This window comes from Passer domesticus, chromosome 4 (genome assembly GCF_036417665.1).
Source record: "Passer domesticus isolate bPasDom1 chromosome 4, bPasDom1.hap1, whole genome shotgun sequence".
NCBI lineage: Eukaryota > Metazoa > Chordata > Aves > Passeriformes > Passeridae > Passer > Passer domesticus.
Window position 1 is genome coordinate 61,393,104 of NC_087477.1, and position 15,202 is coordinate 61,408,305.

Consider the following 15,202-nt stretch of genomic DNA (forward strand, 5'->3'; position numbering starts at 1 on the left):
ATAAATATTATGCATTTATTAGATGCATTTATGCATATAAAGCTTGTTGTCTTCTGGCCATTTTCTGCTTGGGACACAGCTCAGAGAGCCTGTGAGCCTACTTTGCATACGTGCTGTTACAAACTCTGCATATTTGCATTTACATACCTGATATTACACTTGATGTTAAACATGCTTTCTCTTAAAGTCTTAACTTTCTGGGTTAGAGATTCAATTTATGAATGCATAAAGATCCATCTAGTTAATGAGGCACCTGATTCTGCAAGATGCTAATACTTCTTGGAAGATCCAGGTACTCCCAAACCCTCTGTAAGTACAGTGGAAGCTAAGAAAACATTCCAAGGCTCTGTCACAGAGCTGAATCTTGCAGTCCTTGTTCAGGTAAGAAGAAAAAGGAATTCTTTTCCCAGAAGAGCTCCTTCAGCCCATATGCCTTGACTCATCAACAGCTAGCATCCCTAGTTCCCAGTGAGCCTCATTTGAAGTAAGACTCCTTAGCTCCTCATTATGGAGTACAGTCGGGGATAGGAGAAGGATCAGTGTGTGTCAGCTGTGTTAGTCTTACTTTGCTGACAGAACAGTGGTTCTGCTAGCAGTAAGAGAAGAGCTATAGTCCTGTCCTCTTCCCTATTCCCACCATCTATTCCACACTGCTGGCTGAGGCTGGGGCAAGAAAAAGGTCCCTTAGTGATGATTGATGGGGCTTTTCGTGAAAGATTTGAAGATGCTTAGGGGACCAGCCCTTGGCATGATTGAGTGATTGTGCGTTTGCATTGTTGTTAATTGAACAGATATGCTTCAGAAGCTTTTGTTTAAGTGTCTAACTGGTATTTTTATAGATAATTGAACAAATTAGTCCCATTTGGGTGGGAACAGATAGAATTACACTCGATAAAAGTTCTCCTCATTAAGATTAGTTCTGATTCTTCTGCAGCTTTGCATGCATTAAAAAGCATGGCTTTCTGGAGCTAAATATAGTTTCATTCTTACTTTATCAAGCTTCTAGACAAATGTCAGATCCAAACCACTGAGTGCTCCTCAACAAGAAAAGATTTTTTATCAGGAAAAAAAAAAAAAAACAGAAAAGCTGGACAAAAATGTAACAGCAACCACTTACATTATATAAGCAGCTGCAATGCTCATTTACATTATTTGTTGAATCTTTGTGAAATACAGACCTCTAGTATTAGAGCTTTGGTCTTTTTGTTCATATGTTCACATGCGTATGTCCATATATTTCCCATTAGTTAATCATAAAATCATTATTTTTAGCAGGGAAATATTTTTAGACAACTTGATAAAATAATTTATGGGTTTTTTTCACACATTAAAATGTTATTTAGGGAAAAAACCAGCTGTCTGAATGAAATTACATGAAGGTGTGAAGAAAAGTTTGGGTTAGCTCTTCAATCATGTGGAACTAAATCAAGTAGGATAGAAAGCTTCCTGGTGTGAGCAACCTTACTTTAACAAGAATTCCAGTGCAAGTGATTACAGTGTTGCTGGGGGTTCCTCACCCTGGTATCTAGATGAGACTGATCAGATGTGACCCATAATTAAGAACCCTTGTTTGAAAATACTAGGTAAACATTTTATCAGAGAGCTCTGTGAAATGTGGGTATATTCTTGTTATATTATTATATTTCTTATATAAAAGAGACATTTTTGAGCCATGGAGATTGTCAGATGGTTTAGCTTCAAATTAGTGTGTAGAACAAAAGTGTCTAAAAATTAAAAATACATTATTTTCTGTATGAAAATGGCAGAGCAAAAGGTAAGATGGGTGTTGTAAACTAATCCTGATCTTGTGAAACAGAGCCATAGATTTTTTGTTGTGCAAATTAATATAATGTATTTTAAAATTTGTTGCTAGTAGGTGCAGGGGAGTGTTGTGTAATTTGCATAACACTTTCCTTTTGATAATCTAAACTAGTCTGTGAGTCTGCTGAATTAGATGGATGATATCCTCTGGTAAAAACTGGGTCATCTGTTAGCTAAACATGTAAATAACCAAGTCCAGAAATCCTGTTAATTGCTACAGATTCCCTCTGGTATAAATACTGATTTAAAAAATTCTAATTGATAAGCTTCAAATTGTTTACTGCAGGTATGTAAAAAAAAAACCCTGATTCAACTTCCATTGAAGTTGAAGACAGGCACCAGCTAGCTTCAGATAAAATTTGATCTGGCCTAAAGGGGTTAGGAGTAGGGCTGCCAGGGAATAGAGCTTCTTTCATCTGAAAATTGAAAATCCTGCTATCTTTCTCAGCATGCTGCTACCCTGTTAAATCTGTTTGCTCAGTGGCAAGTTATTAGAAACATATGTCATCCCTGGAGAAAAAAAATAATGAAAGTATTCCAAAGAATTTCAGAATAATTTTGTGTTTGTATGTGATCAGAGTGACATTAAGGAATAGTGCATTTTTATAGTTTTAAGGACTTAGTAAGATTTTTTTTTAATGCAAACAATTGTACACTTAATATACTAGTATAAAAAAAGCTTAATCGCTCATGGTTTAGGGCTACATTTGCTGGAAAAAGTTTTGAAGCTGTCTGTTTTTTGCAAAGGGGTGAATAAGAGACTTTTTCATGTTTAATTTTGCAAAGAGACAAAGTGTCTAAAAATTTCTGAATGATGTACACTTAAAAAAGCATAATTTGAAATAATTAATTACTGCAGGTCACCTGAGCTGCAGTGACTGCCTGGCTGCTTGTGGTTAGCTCAGGGCCACTCTGCTCAGTCTGCAAAAGAAAAAGGTTACACTGAGACACACCAAAGTCATGTTTCAATGGCCAAAACCAGCACAATAGGTTATATAGTTTCTTATGGGAGCATACTTTTTAAAGTAAATAATTAGTTTTGTGCTATGAAGCCCAAAACATCTCTCGGGTGGGGTAATAAACAGCACAGTCCGTTTTCCTTTTCCTCTTCTGTGGGGGGCTGGTAAGAGATCCTCACCTCTGCAATTTTCCATCTGTAAGGGTGCTATTTATTCTTGCTTCCCTGCAAAAGCAGGTCTGTCCCCTGGAAGGTGTGCTCCCCTTCCCTGTGCAGCTGCTTTCTGTCCCCTGGAAGGTGTGCTCCCCTTCCCTGTGCAGCTCTGTCTGTCCCCTGGAAGGTGTGCTCCCCTTCCCTGGGGAGCTGCTTGCTCAGAATCTGGCCTGCCAAAGCAGCACAAGCCTTTGGCCCTGCTTGGCATGGCACAGCATGGGTGTCCTCGCAGGGCTGATGCAGAAGTGCTGCCAGCAGGGTTTTCAGGATTAATATGTGTTGCTTCCTGCAGCAGTGCATCACTCATACAGCTGCAGGAGTGCTGAATTTGGGAGATTGGCAGTTGTTTGGGAATGGGAGGAGGAATGTCAGCAAGCAGTGAGGCAGTCTGTAATGCTGGAGACACTAACCAAAAGCTGGAGAGTGAGCTAATACGCCCAGGTTTTCTACTTAGTATTGAGGTGGGAGGGCCATGAAAGTCAGTGAGAGTTCTTGCCTTACTGAAGACCACAGGAGAGGGCTCCCAGTTTGCTCTGTAAACTGGTTGAAATATAATGTGTTAGTAATTTTACAGAGGATAGCTCACCTTGTGGCATTAACATGTGAAATAAAATCATTAATAGCCATTAGTTACTCAGTCCAATAGGAATAACTTTGTTGTCCTAGACCACTGTCAGTCTCCTACACTAGAAGAAGCTGAAGCATTTACTTAGCAGAAAGAGGGTATTATTGTTGGACAATACTCTGTCACTGACATCTTCTCTTAATTGGTTTTCATATTGTGAGAGCTTTCTTTCAGAAAAATGTCATCATTTTAACAAAAGGATGACCAAAGCTGACAGCTGGAGTTTGGTAATAACATTGTGTATCAAATATCAGTAGATGAATTCTAAAATAGCTGGACTGCTTTTTTGGTCCATGACTGTATGTGCATAATTAGCTCCTTTTCAAGTGTTGCCCAGAGGAAATGTTGAGCCACCTGCATGGGAATAAGTAAATAGCTTTTTTTAATCTTGGTAGATGTTATTTAGCTCCCTCAGGGAGTTCAGTTTTGGTCACTGACATCAGCCTTATTGCATTTAAAGCCTGAAATCTTTGTCCTGACATACTGGAGTCTGACCATGAAAGAGGAGGGGGCAAACAGTACAGGAACAGTGAGGACTTTCAGTGAGAGGGTTCTTGTCCTCTGAGAGTGGTACTTGACACTGACTAGACTTAACTATGCTGAAAGAAGCATCTGTATAATCTTCTGTATTTCCCTGATATGCCATTCTGTGTTGAACTGATGCACCTCAGTATACCTGTAACCTTGGTTGGCCCAGCCCAAAAATAGTAAGCTTCCTGCCAGGTTCTTATCAGATCTTGCCACTCTTTGAAGGGGTGTGAACTTTTTCACAAACTTCAGTTTGAGAAGGGTGGTGATGCTTGGCTGTGAAAGGGCTTTGACCATAATTATAAGTAGTTGATGTTTTTATGCTCTGATTCCTACTTCACTGCTCTAGGTGCTAGCACTGTTGTTGGCAGATGGGCTCAGAAGAATATTCTGCCCCACACAGAGCAACTCCAAATGTCCACTTCAGGGTGAAAATGTTAGCAACCCAGCAATGCTCAGGATATTGTGGTGGTCACACAGTGAAGACAGGGGATGTATCAGTGCTCTAGCAGTCCTGTAAGACCACCAGGAAAATACCTCAGAGAGACTTTTACTAGTTACTTCTCAGCTTCAAGTCTGTCCCTGCTCAAAAGCTCCTTCCCTGATTTCAGATGTCACTGTAGTATCCTTTAGTGGCTGGCTCAGCATTTCTTAGTTTCTTCGGCTTTGTCCTATTTTTAAGGAGTTGTTTTGTATTATGTTTGCATCTTTAAGAAACACCAGGTGAGTGACACTGGAAAATGAATTCATTGCTTACTTATGAGGTGATTTGTGGGACAGTAGCAAAGTTACCCAACTAGTATGCCTTGAGCAGGATGTGGCTGGGTGAGCATTTCTCTCGTGGAGCTCCTGCTGGGATCTGGAGCTCCTACTTGAGCAGTGTCAGTCACCTTGGTTGAATCCAACAAGAACTCCACCAGGTACCTCCATCCGTGTGTATTGGCAAGCACTGACTTTTCCATGGGGAAGGGAACTGGCTTAGCTCGATGTGCATTGAAGAGTTATTTCATCTTGGATCTTGTTAATTATCCTGAGAAAAGTTGTAGTGCTAAAAAATGCTTGCCAACTTGTTAGGCTACAGCTGGAAGTCCAGGGAGACATGCTGATGCTTTCAAGTACAAATCCAGCTGCTCTCCCCCCACCCCCTGGAATTATAAGGAGAGTGGAGATGGTTGCTTTATACCATGAAAGTGTTGCTATGCCTAGGAACCCACTTTGGAATCAGCCATCAAAATCACTGCAGCTTTTTTCCCTAGAAAAGCTAAATGGAGATCTGAACTGGGACAATTGGTTGAAGAAAGCTGTAATTGGAGCCATGCTGTGGCAGCTCTCCTTCTGGCAGGACCCACATTCATACCCTGCTGCTTAGCTTTTGCTGCCCAGTTAGCCAGTTGGGTTTTTTTTTTGGTTCTGAAAATTCAGTTTTATGCCCAGGAGGAGGCCTGGTAGAAACAGATCATCACTAGTTCTCTAGAGATCTGTGGTCATGCAGAACTACTAGGTCCTGGTGCACTAAATCTGATGAGAGTCGTAGTATTTGTTGCAGTAAAAATAGGGTGCAGCTGAAAGTGTGAAAGAGATGATGAGAGAGAGCTTCTCTTGGGTTATTAATAAAAGGGATTAAAAATCAACATTATAAAAAAGCCAAATATAATGTTGCCATGTTTCAGGCTTTAGTTCTATGAGGGAGTATTTACTTGAGCTATCTAAATTACAGTAATAGAGGAGAAGAGATCCTTGGAATGTTTTAATTAGTATCAATTTGTATACAAGCTTCTTTGCAGAAGTTATTTTTAGCCTTGTTTGAACAGAGGAAGTTGCTTTGTAAAGGAAGTTTTCCTAGAAAACTTCAAGTTTATTTTTGCTAGTTTTATAACCCCAACAGTTTAAAACTTTTTTATAAAAAATGAAGACCACTGCCACTGGTTACTTATGCCAGGCTCTTGGCTTCTGGATTGATTTTGATTTAGTGTGATGTCTTTGTCTTTATCACGGGTTCTATTATGTTAGCATCATGCCCCTGTTAACTTCAAACAGAATAGCATTTATTTATTTTAAAGTACTTCTTATTTTTCTCTTTAGTTTTCTCCCTATTCTCATAGTTCCTTTTGTGACGTTTCTTCTCTATTCAATTATTAATGCTTTTGTTTCCGTACACTCTCCTGTAGTTTTGTTTAGTTTGCCTTCCTTTGCTTTTTTAATGGCTCTGCTACCATTTTTTCCCTGTTCCTCCTTTGTACTGCTCTGGTGATAGGAAATGTGTTGCATTTATGGTAGTAGCAATTGAACTAGAAATTTTACAATTTAATTTAATTTAATTTATTTTTACAAGCTGTGTGCTGGTGAAATCAACCAGTCCTATGTATACATACATCTGTTTGGCTTTTTAAAGAGAAAACCCCAAAATCCATGCATATTGTTTTCCCCCTCTGTGCCCCAATCTAGTCTGAAGAAACACATGCAGAAATCAGTGGATACAATTCCCTCCCTGTCTTACTCAGGAAGTTTAGCTGTACAACTGAAATAATGGGAAATTAAATAATAGGGTAATAATTTGGATATAGGTAGTTCATCAGAAGAGTAACAAAACACTCAGGATTCTGCAGGAGGGTGGGATGTGCATGAAGTACAAATACTACAAAAGATGGTAATCAGCAGGAAAATGCATTATATAACAAATACAGAAAATTCTGAGTTTGTCTGGGATTCACTGTTTCGGAGTATTTTGGTTTCACTTGGTTGGTTGGTCACTAGTGAACAGTGTTGCCCTACTGCGTGTACCTTTATCTGTTATTTTACTGTACATCTAACAGATGTTGAATTGCACTCTGTATGACTAGGCAGGGTTCAGTGTGTCCACTCCCTAGAAGAGGCAGGATTAGACACGGATTTTGAGTAATCAGCTGTACCCAGAGGTATTTTGAAATGCCCAGTAACAAGTCAGCTGGGGTCCCAGCTACCCCTTGTGTGCTCACAGTACCTAGGGGGACAGAATGGCCAAGGAGGAGAAGAGATTCCTATAAAAGCCGTGATCAGGAGTTTTAGGAGGAATTTATCACACCAGTCTCTTCCTGCTTGAAGCAAATTTTCACTCCCTGAGTTAATGGGTACTATGGTCACACAGTCCCAGTGCCTGGTACAGGACTTGATGTTCAGGATTGCAAGGGTGTTATGTTATGCCATATGAGGCCAATGTACAAGATGTTTTAGATTCTATAAGAAAATATTTGGAGGTCATTTGGAGATAGGAAAGATTATACAAAAGACCCAAACTTGGAGCATGCTGTGAATAGAAGAATGACAAAAAGGATCAGGTATTGTGAGAAGACGTGGATACTAGTATGGCTTAGATGCAGGTGAAAAGGAAAGGGAACACATAATTTTTAAGGAAACTTGTATACTTTAGTAGATAGTGGATGAGCGCAGGAGAGAGGGGTTCCACCTCTGACAGTAAGATTAAAATGAGCATTTTATCTTTGAGGTAGTGAATCATTCATGCTCTGTATATGGCTTTTACAATTTTAGCCCTTTATAATTTTTCAGAATGCCTGCAAGAGGCAGAGCAATTAATTTGCCTTTTAATCTAATTTTATTTTAAATTTCATACATATTTTTATTTGTTCTGCCACATTTCTCCCAAACTGAACTCAGAAGTAAAATTAACTTGATGGCTTCTTAGAGGTATTTGACAGTTGTGTTCCAAGTTATTGCAGTTGGCTGAAAAACAGTAGCAAGGATGTGAATAGGATTTTGTTTCTCTTTAAAGTAATGTGACAAGATTATGTTGCTTGCCTGCTGTGCTATGAGGTATTTTCGCTCCCAACGATTTCTTACCTTCAGTCTTTAGGAAAATAGCAACACAGTGAAAATAGTTCTTAGCAGGGGAATCTTCAGCCATTGTATTTATCATGTTTGTGATAGTCTACATTTTAAGTGCCTGGATCCAGGAAAGAAAAGAGTTGATGAGCTTAATGTTTTGATGCTGAAGGTGCCTAGTTTAGTCTGTGATAAATCTGTAGTAACTCTGATTTATGTATCATATAAAGTGAGTGTTTCTTCAAATACTGGAGTGATAAATAGTTTTTACACAATCTTTTATACCAAGGAGTAGAGATGACCAATGTGTACACTTTGACCATCTTGCTAATCATATTAATCATATTAGAATGACATTGGAGGGCATCTAGCACATGGAAAATGTGCAAACATTCTTGTTTGCCTTCACGATAGAAAGGAATCCAGTTTTGTAATTATTACAGTGGAGAAGGCAGAGTATAATTTCTGTCTCCCAGAGCTCACCAGCTGCATGCTATTTACTCAGGAGTGGTGTTGCAGAATTGGGAGATGATGTATAGTCATTGCAATAATTCAAAATACAGAACAGTCTCTGGGGACAAACCCCCCACCCCAAGCCAGATTGTAGCCATAAAGATTGTGGGTTTGATAGTAGGATGTATAAAATATAACACACTGCTGTAGGGCTGGGAGTGGAGAAGATAATAAAAGAAACAATTTACAGTAGTTACTATAACTGAGAATGCTGTTTTTTAAATCATGAGAGACTGGAAATATTTTCCATATGGCTTCACTGGCTGCAATTTCAAATCTATACTCAAGTCAAAAAGTAGTGGGGGGCTTTTATTTCTGACTTAAATCATCAGAGGCCATCCTCTGATTTACTCCTGAATTGTAGCAATTCAAACTCCAACCACAGTATTTTAATTTCAGCAGTTCTATTTATGATTACCTCTGTGGGCCTCTTTACACTGGAATGGTCATATTGGCTCTCTGATGGTACATCATATTTGGTTGTGTTTACTATTTTCTCCTTTATGATGCTCTCTATCAGTTTGCTAGTCTGGAGGCCATAATAGATATCTTCTCAGCTGTTATCATAGAGAGCTTTGACATATTTACTGACCATGTCTTCCAGCTGTTTGTAAATGCTGTGATTTAAATGCTGTGCTAGCAATAATATGGCCAATCCAAAACATGTTAATTTTGAGTTGCATAAAAGACACTGCCAGTCAGAGGACTTGCAGGTATTTGACATCATAGCCTTACCAATTGCTGTGATCCTACCAGCTGATATAAACCAGCTCTGTCAACTCCAAGGAAAACAAGGTGACCATAAACAGAAAAACATACCGGAAAAAATAAATAAAGGAAAGCTACAATAATTTCATTTCACTCTAAGTCAGGAGGAAGATAATAGAGCACATACTCCCTTTTTCTGTGGTAGATTGTGTGTAGAATGACTGTATTTGCAGAAGGTGGAGAGCTTGTGTGACTCACAGCAAAGAGGTCAGAGCTGAGCAGAGCAAGTTAGCTGCTGACGTGAGCTCAGACAATTGCAAGTACCGGGAGGCAGGCAGGAAGCACGCTGCAGTTCTGGAACAGGATTTTGATACAAACAGGCTGCCTAAGGAGCCAAGAAATCCTGCTTTGTGGTGTATAAAAATACTAGTCTCCTATTCTTAGACAGGGTCACAAAATGGTAATAAAGCTTAAAATCTGATTACAGAGCTTGGTACTTTATGCATTTGAGGTGTGTTACAAAGAACAGTTAATTCAAGATTATTTTAAAGAGAAATAAAGACATGAGAATGTCATTTTACAAGTGAAATGATCTTATAGTATAGAGTGTTTCTCTCTTCTTTGTAATTGGGCAGACGTATAAAACCTCCCATTTCCTTCAGTTCCATCAAAAAATAATTGCATAAAGAGGAATTATTTACCTGGATTTTAAGCATATTAAAATAGCCTAATTTTAGCATCTTTTTTTAGGGGAAGACCTAGTGCTGTTTCCAAAATACATGGTCAATATTTGGTTCTTTGCCAATGAAAAGTTTGTTATAGGCTTGGAGGAAAGAAAGGATGATTGCTTTCAGCATCATGTGAAGGTGAGAAAGCTTTAAGAGGTCTTTTGTTCAAAGCTAGGATGGCATTTTACTTGGTGATGTGTCTTGTGCTTTCTTTAGCTCATTGAGGTAATTTGTCGTGTACAGGTGCCTTGGGGTAAATTCCTTTTAGTTCACCTCCACTTAAATTTATGATGTTGAATGACAGATTAACTTTTCCCGTTTATTGTCTAATTTTTTTCACTTGTATGCTCTCTAGAGAATGTTAGCCTGGTTTTATCAGTGGTGACTCTTACTTGGTATTTGATTTTTCTTTAGTCCTCTATAATATAAACACTTGTCTGTTAATTGCTGTGACATTATTATGTGTTATAGCCTCTAAATTATTTCAAGTTACAATTAAATACTTTTTTGCAACTTCACTTGTTCAGATACCTTCTTGTGGATGTCAGCATTATATCCAAAGAAGCTATTTTGCACTGTTCTGTAATCAGTCTGTTCCTTATCCTAAGATTGTTTTAGAAATGCTCCTCTGCTTGGTGTGGTATGTTATTCAGGGAGACTGTGTAGTTAAAGAATTTGTTCTATTGCTATCATGTGGTTCTGACATAATTTCATGAAAGTCAGTGTAGTAGCTTTGCAATAATTCTTAAAAAGAGTTATTAGATCACCTGATCCCCTGTGTATTGGAGGACATTATATCTGAATTTGGGTGCTTCTGTACTTAGTAACCTGTATTTTACTGAAGCATATCTGACTGCACTGCAGTGAGTGGTGGGAAATCCCACTGCTTCTTGGGCAGTTTGTTGCACCGATCAGTCACTGTGATTGTCTTTTCAATCTGGTTAATTACAGCTTCCAGTTACTGGTTCTTGATTACCTCTTCATTGAAAAATTCAATACCTGGGCCTGGTTTTCTTTTCAAAGGTGCTTGTGTGTTACATAGTCAAGTCATCTCAGTCACCGTCTTACTACATAGTCAGATTATCCTTTCTTAGCATCTAGGCAAAAAGAATTTCCTCCATCAATTCAACTTTTTTTCCTTTTTCAGTTTCCATTTTAAAAAGTGGAGACCCTAACAGATTAACGACATTGATGTTCAAACTCCATAATTAAGACAGATATCTCTCAGTTTCTTTTCCTCTCTGGCTCTCTCCAGCATGGTAAGAGTTATTCAGAATAGTAGGCATTAATAAAGGAAGGACTTCTGAAAGGCATTTGCTTTTTTCTCTCACCAGAAGGGTAGAACTGTAGCAGTGTTATATTCTGTTGAATGAAGATGTCTTACAGACATATAGGTTATTCCTCTTTCTTCTAGTGGCAGTGAAATATTAAAATGCTCATGCATGATTGAGGCTGTAAGTTTTTATCGGCAATGACTGCAGAACACATCTATTGATTCCGCACACCCTTATCAAATGGCTGGTACCTTCATAAAGTACTTGTTTTAGGAACTGAGAGGTTGTATCTGCTCTGCACTGCTGGGTTTGTCTTTTTTGCAAGCTTGCCATTTGTGTCACATTAGAGTCTGAGTGCATGCAACGCTTACGCATTCTGAATACAGTTTTACAGATGGCAAGTGAAAAATATTTCTGAAGTATGGTTTTGCAAACCTACCTAATATACCCTAAGAGTCTTCATTTGAGAGAAATCAATCCCAGTTTTGACTGCAAGGGTAGAAAGCCTTGCAGTCTGCTGCATGGTTTGAGCCTCAATTAAATCACTGAAAGTTATTGGTAAATAGTGAACATACATTTGAACACACCTGACATGTCTGGTATAAGTGGTTTTAGCAGATGAATAATCTAGAAGTGGTTTCCTACCATGTCCATTATAGCTTCTTTGAACATTCTGTATTGCTAAGTGATTAACCTTCTTCTTTGATCTAAAATTAGTGTCATAACTCCATTTTTAAAGTGTTTCCAAGTACATTCACTTTTGTACCCCTGCTGCTTGCTTTCATTATACAACAAAAATGATTGTTTCCTTCAGCAAAAAACTTACTGAGTTTTAAATTATTTTCCTGTAAGTTGATCTTGAGGAGAATGTGAGCAGTTTATTAGGGTTTAGGAGTACAAGTTCCCCTGACCTTTCAATTTGTATATGTACACTTAGGAGTCCCACTGTGCAGGTGAGAGACAAGAATTTAATCTTTATGCTTCGTGTTTGTTAGGATGTATTTCATTTTGGTATGTGAGAAAACCCACGGGAGAAACACAGTCTTGCAAAAAAAAAATTAATTTGTGTGAGACAGTGTTTTCAGCAACATCAAAATGTAACTGCACATACCAGACTTCTTCATTCATACTGCCAAAGGAATAATAGGATTACCCTGCTTTGTTTTGCTTTTTCACCCTGGCATTAAATGAACTGAAACTTGATGTGTGAGTCCCTGGAAAATAAGGTCAGTTGAAAGAGTTCATTGTCCTTTTATTCTTATTCTTCTTAGGTGTTCGCAGACAAGTTCAGGTTTATCCAGAGAGCCATGGCAGAAGGTGGATTTGATCCCTGTGAATGCATTTGCTCACATGAACATGCAATGAGAAGACTGATTAATCTGGTAAGGATAACAAGAGGATGTTTGGAAGGGTGCTTATTCAGACATTACTTCAGCTCTTGCAGATTTGCAATTACTGGTGCTTTTGATTCTGCTTATTCAGTAGCATGTACAGTTAGAATCTGTGTATCCAACTTTCTGATGAGCTTTTGAAGAGTCAATACAAATTTTAGCTTTCTGTGTATTTCCCAGAGCTGCATTTCAATAGCATTGACACTGTTTCTCTTGAAATGTTTCTTTTATATGCCTTTTTTTCAGTCTGCATAAAACCAAAGAAACTACCCAGCAAAGTCTTTGTGGTCAAAGTAGTTCCACACATATAAAGTTGGACATACTCATATGGCAAGATAATAATGTCTAAATTTTTAGAACTGCTCTCTAAAATCTTCTGAAGTTGAGAATCCAGTGAGTCTGAGTTTTGAGCTCTGTTTCTTGCCATGTCATTGATAGGATGAGCAACTTCAAGGAAGTTATGTACATTGCTCTAACGGTAACCTGTAAAATGGCTATGTTTCTTTGTATCTGTATTGAACTTAGTTCAGTGCCTAAAAAAAAGAAGCTACAAAGTGCTTCTTTTTTTTTTTCCTAAGTATATGTATTTTAAAATAACATTAACAATTATAAACTGGGAGCAATTAGGGGAATTTGATTGTAACTCTAATTTGGTAAATTATTTTTAAGATTACAGTATACATCAGCTTCATTTGATGTACTTCCCCTTACTGATTTTCATATATTTGTTTTTATCACATTTTCTTTCTTAGGGCCTAAATTAATTTCATTTTAAGTTACTGAGTACATCAGCTGTTCAAGGCAGTTATGTGTGAAGAAGATTCTCTCTAGGATCAGGCCCTTCTTCAAGAGGTTTCTTAACAGTATTTTGGAAAAGTGCTGCTGACACATAGGTGCAGAAAATTGAGGCTTCTGTAGAGAATAGTTGTACTTTCTGGGGAGCCTTTACATCAGGCCTAGCCATCCTAGCTAATGCTTCCCAGTCAGAGGCACAGTTTCAAAATCTGCCATGTTCTTTCCCAAGAAGGATTTTCTTTTTGTCCTCAACATGATGTTTGGGCCATATCCCACAGTTGTGTTGATTCTGAACCTTGAGGCTTTTGAACACATGCTGAAATCATGAGAAAGGAACCCCCAGAACTGAGTTCAGAAGTTGGGAGGAAGAAAGGAGGGTGCATGTTTGCTGCCCTTTTTCCTCAGGGTTGTCAGATGCAAATCTAAACTAGCACAGTTCAGAATTTTCACCCCCATTCAACATTTTTTAATCTTTTTGGTTTTTGCTTGAAGACAGGCAGTGACACTGGTCAGCCAGTTCTGTTTGTTGTGGCTGGAGGATTCTAGTTATGAACAATGTGAGTTGTGTCCAAAGTTAGAAGAAATGCCTCAAATGTGTGTGAGGTTTTGTTCCTGGGCTGCTGCAGGCAGTGTGAGGTGAGTAAAAAATGGATCATTTGGAGGAACACAAGTTCCTGTGTTATGAATGTGAACAGAGCACATAATAGCTGCATGCTCTTGGGCAGTCACCAAGAGCAGTCTAACAGTGTTCTGTGTAGTTGCAAGAATGAAGTTTATTGCTCACTGTCCACCTTCCAAAAAGATCATACAAATTAGCACTTGAAAATGTGAGGAGTAAAGGGAAATTCCAGTTTTTATCTCTCTAAAAAGCAAAGCAGATGCTCCTAAATATTTATAAGACCAAATCACTAGCTAGGATAATTTAGCAGAATCTAGAAAAGTCTCAGAAGTCTCAGTCAGCAGCCAGACTATCCTCAAGTAACCTGTTGTATGATCTCAGCAGGAGACTTGCTAAGCCATTTTTGCATCTGTAACTTTTATGCTTCAGTAAGAGTTTGCCTTCTAAGCTGCTGTTTTGTGACTCAGTCTTACAGGACGTAAGCAAACAGAAGTTTTACTGTGTGTGCTAAAAAGAGCATGTGAACGTTGGTTCTCAAAATTGCTGAACCCCACAAGTCTCAATGGAGACTGGGTGCACTACCTCTTTGGATCCTCTAAACCCTAATTTCATAATCATTTTGATCAACAAAGCTAAGTCATCTCTTTGGACTCTGGGTGAGAAAAACGTAACTAAACATGCTGTGTACCCAGAATGGTTCCCCATATGTATTTAATTGTTGATTCTTTTTAATATAGATAGGTATAAAACACACCAGGGTACGTTTGAATGGTGTTAAAGCTAGCAGTACTCAACAGGATTTTGGAGCAAATTGTATAGCAAGGTGTTTGCAATTGTCTCCAGACTGAGCATTGTAAATGGAGAAGTTCAGAGATGATATTTAACTGAATCAAATTTAACAGAATTATAACGTAATTATAGGAGGTGCCCAAGTGTGAAAATGTTACTTTTAGGGTCTATCAATCCAGTAATGATGTTGTGCAAAACTCCCATGATTGATTGTAGTTGTTTTAAACTTCCATTTGAGTTAAAGTAAACTGATTTTTACAGACTAATTTATTTATACCTATCTAAACCAACACTTATAAGAATTAAGGCTCCTGCAAATAAAGATGTTATGGTATATTCAGGCATGGCTATTATGTGTCGAGTTAGCTTATTCAAATAAACAGGATTTCTGTTAGAATTAACTGTACAAGAGAGTTGAATGCTA

At 38.2% G+C, this 15,202-nt stretch overlaps 1 protein-coding gene across 3 annotated transcripts in view; it reads left to right on the forward strand.

Annotated features, from left to right (window-relative positions):
* The window catches only part of SMIM14 (small integral membrane protein 14), a 53,034-nt gene that overhangs the window by 17,471 nt on the left and 20,361 nt on the right, over nt 1-15,202 (forward strand). For 2 of the 3 annotated variants that reach the window (XM_064418380.1, XM_064418379.1), the window contains exon 2: nt 12,456-12,566. In XM_064418380.1, coding sequence (XP_064274450.1) covers nt 12,492-12,566 — 75 coding nt within the window. In that variant the 5' untranslated portion in view covers nt 12,456-12,491. Of the gene's footprint in view, nt 1-10,028; nt 10,049-11,057; nt 11,170-12,455; nt 12,567-15,202 lie in introns of those variants that run through there. The other variant, XM_064418378.1, reaches the window with a different exon arrangement.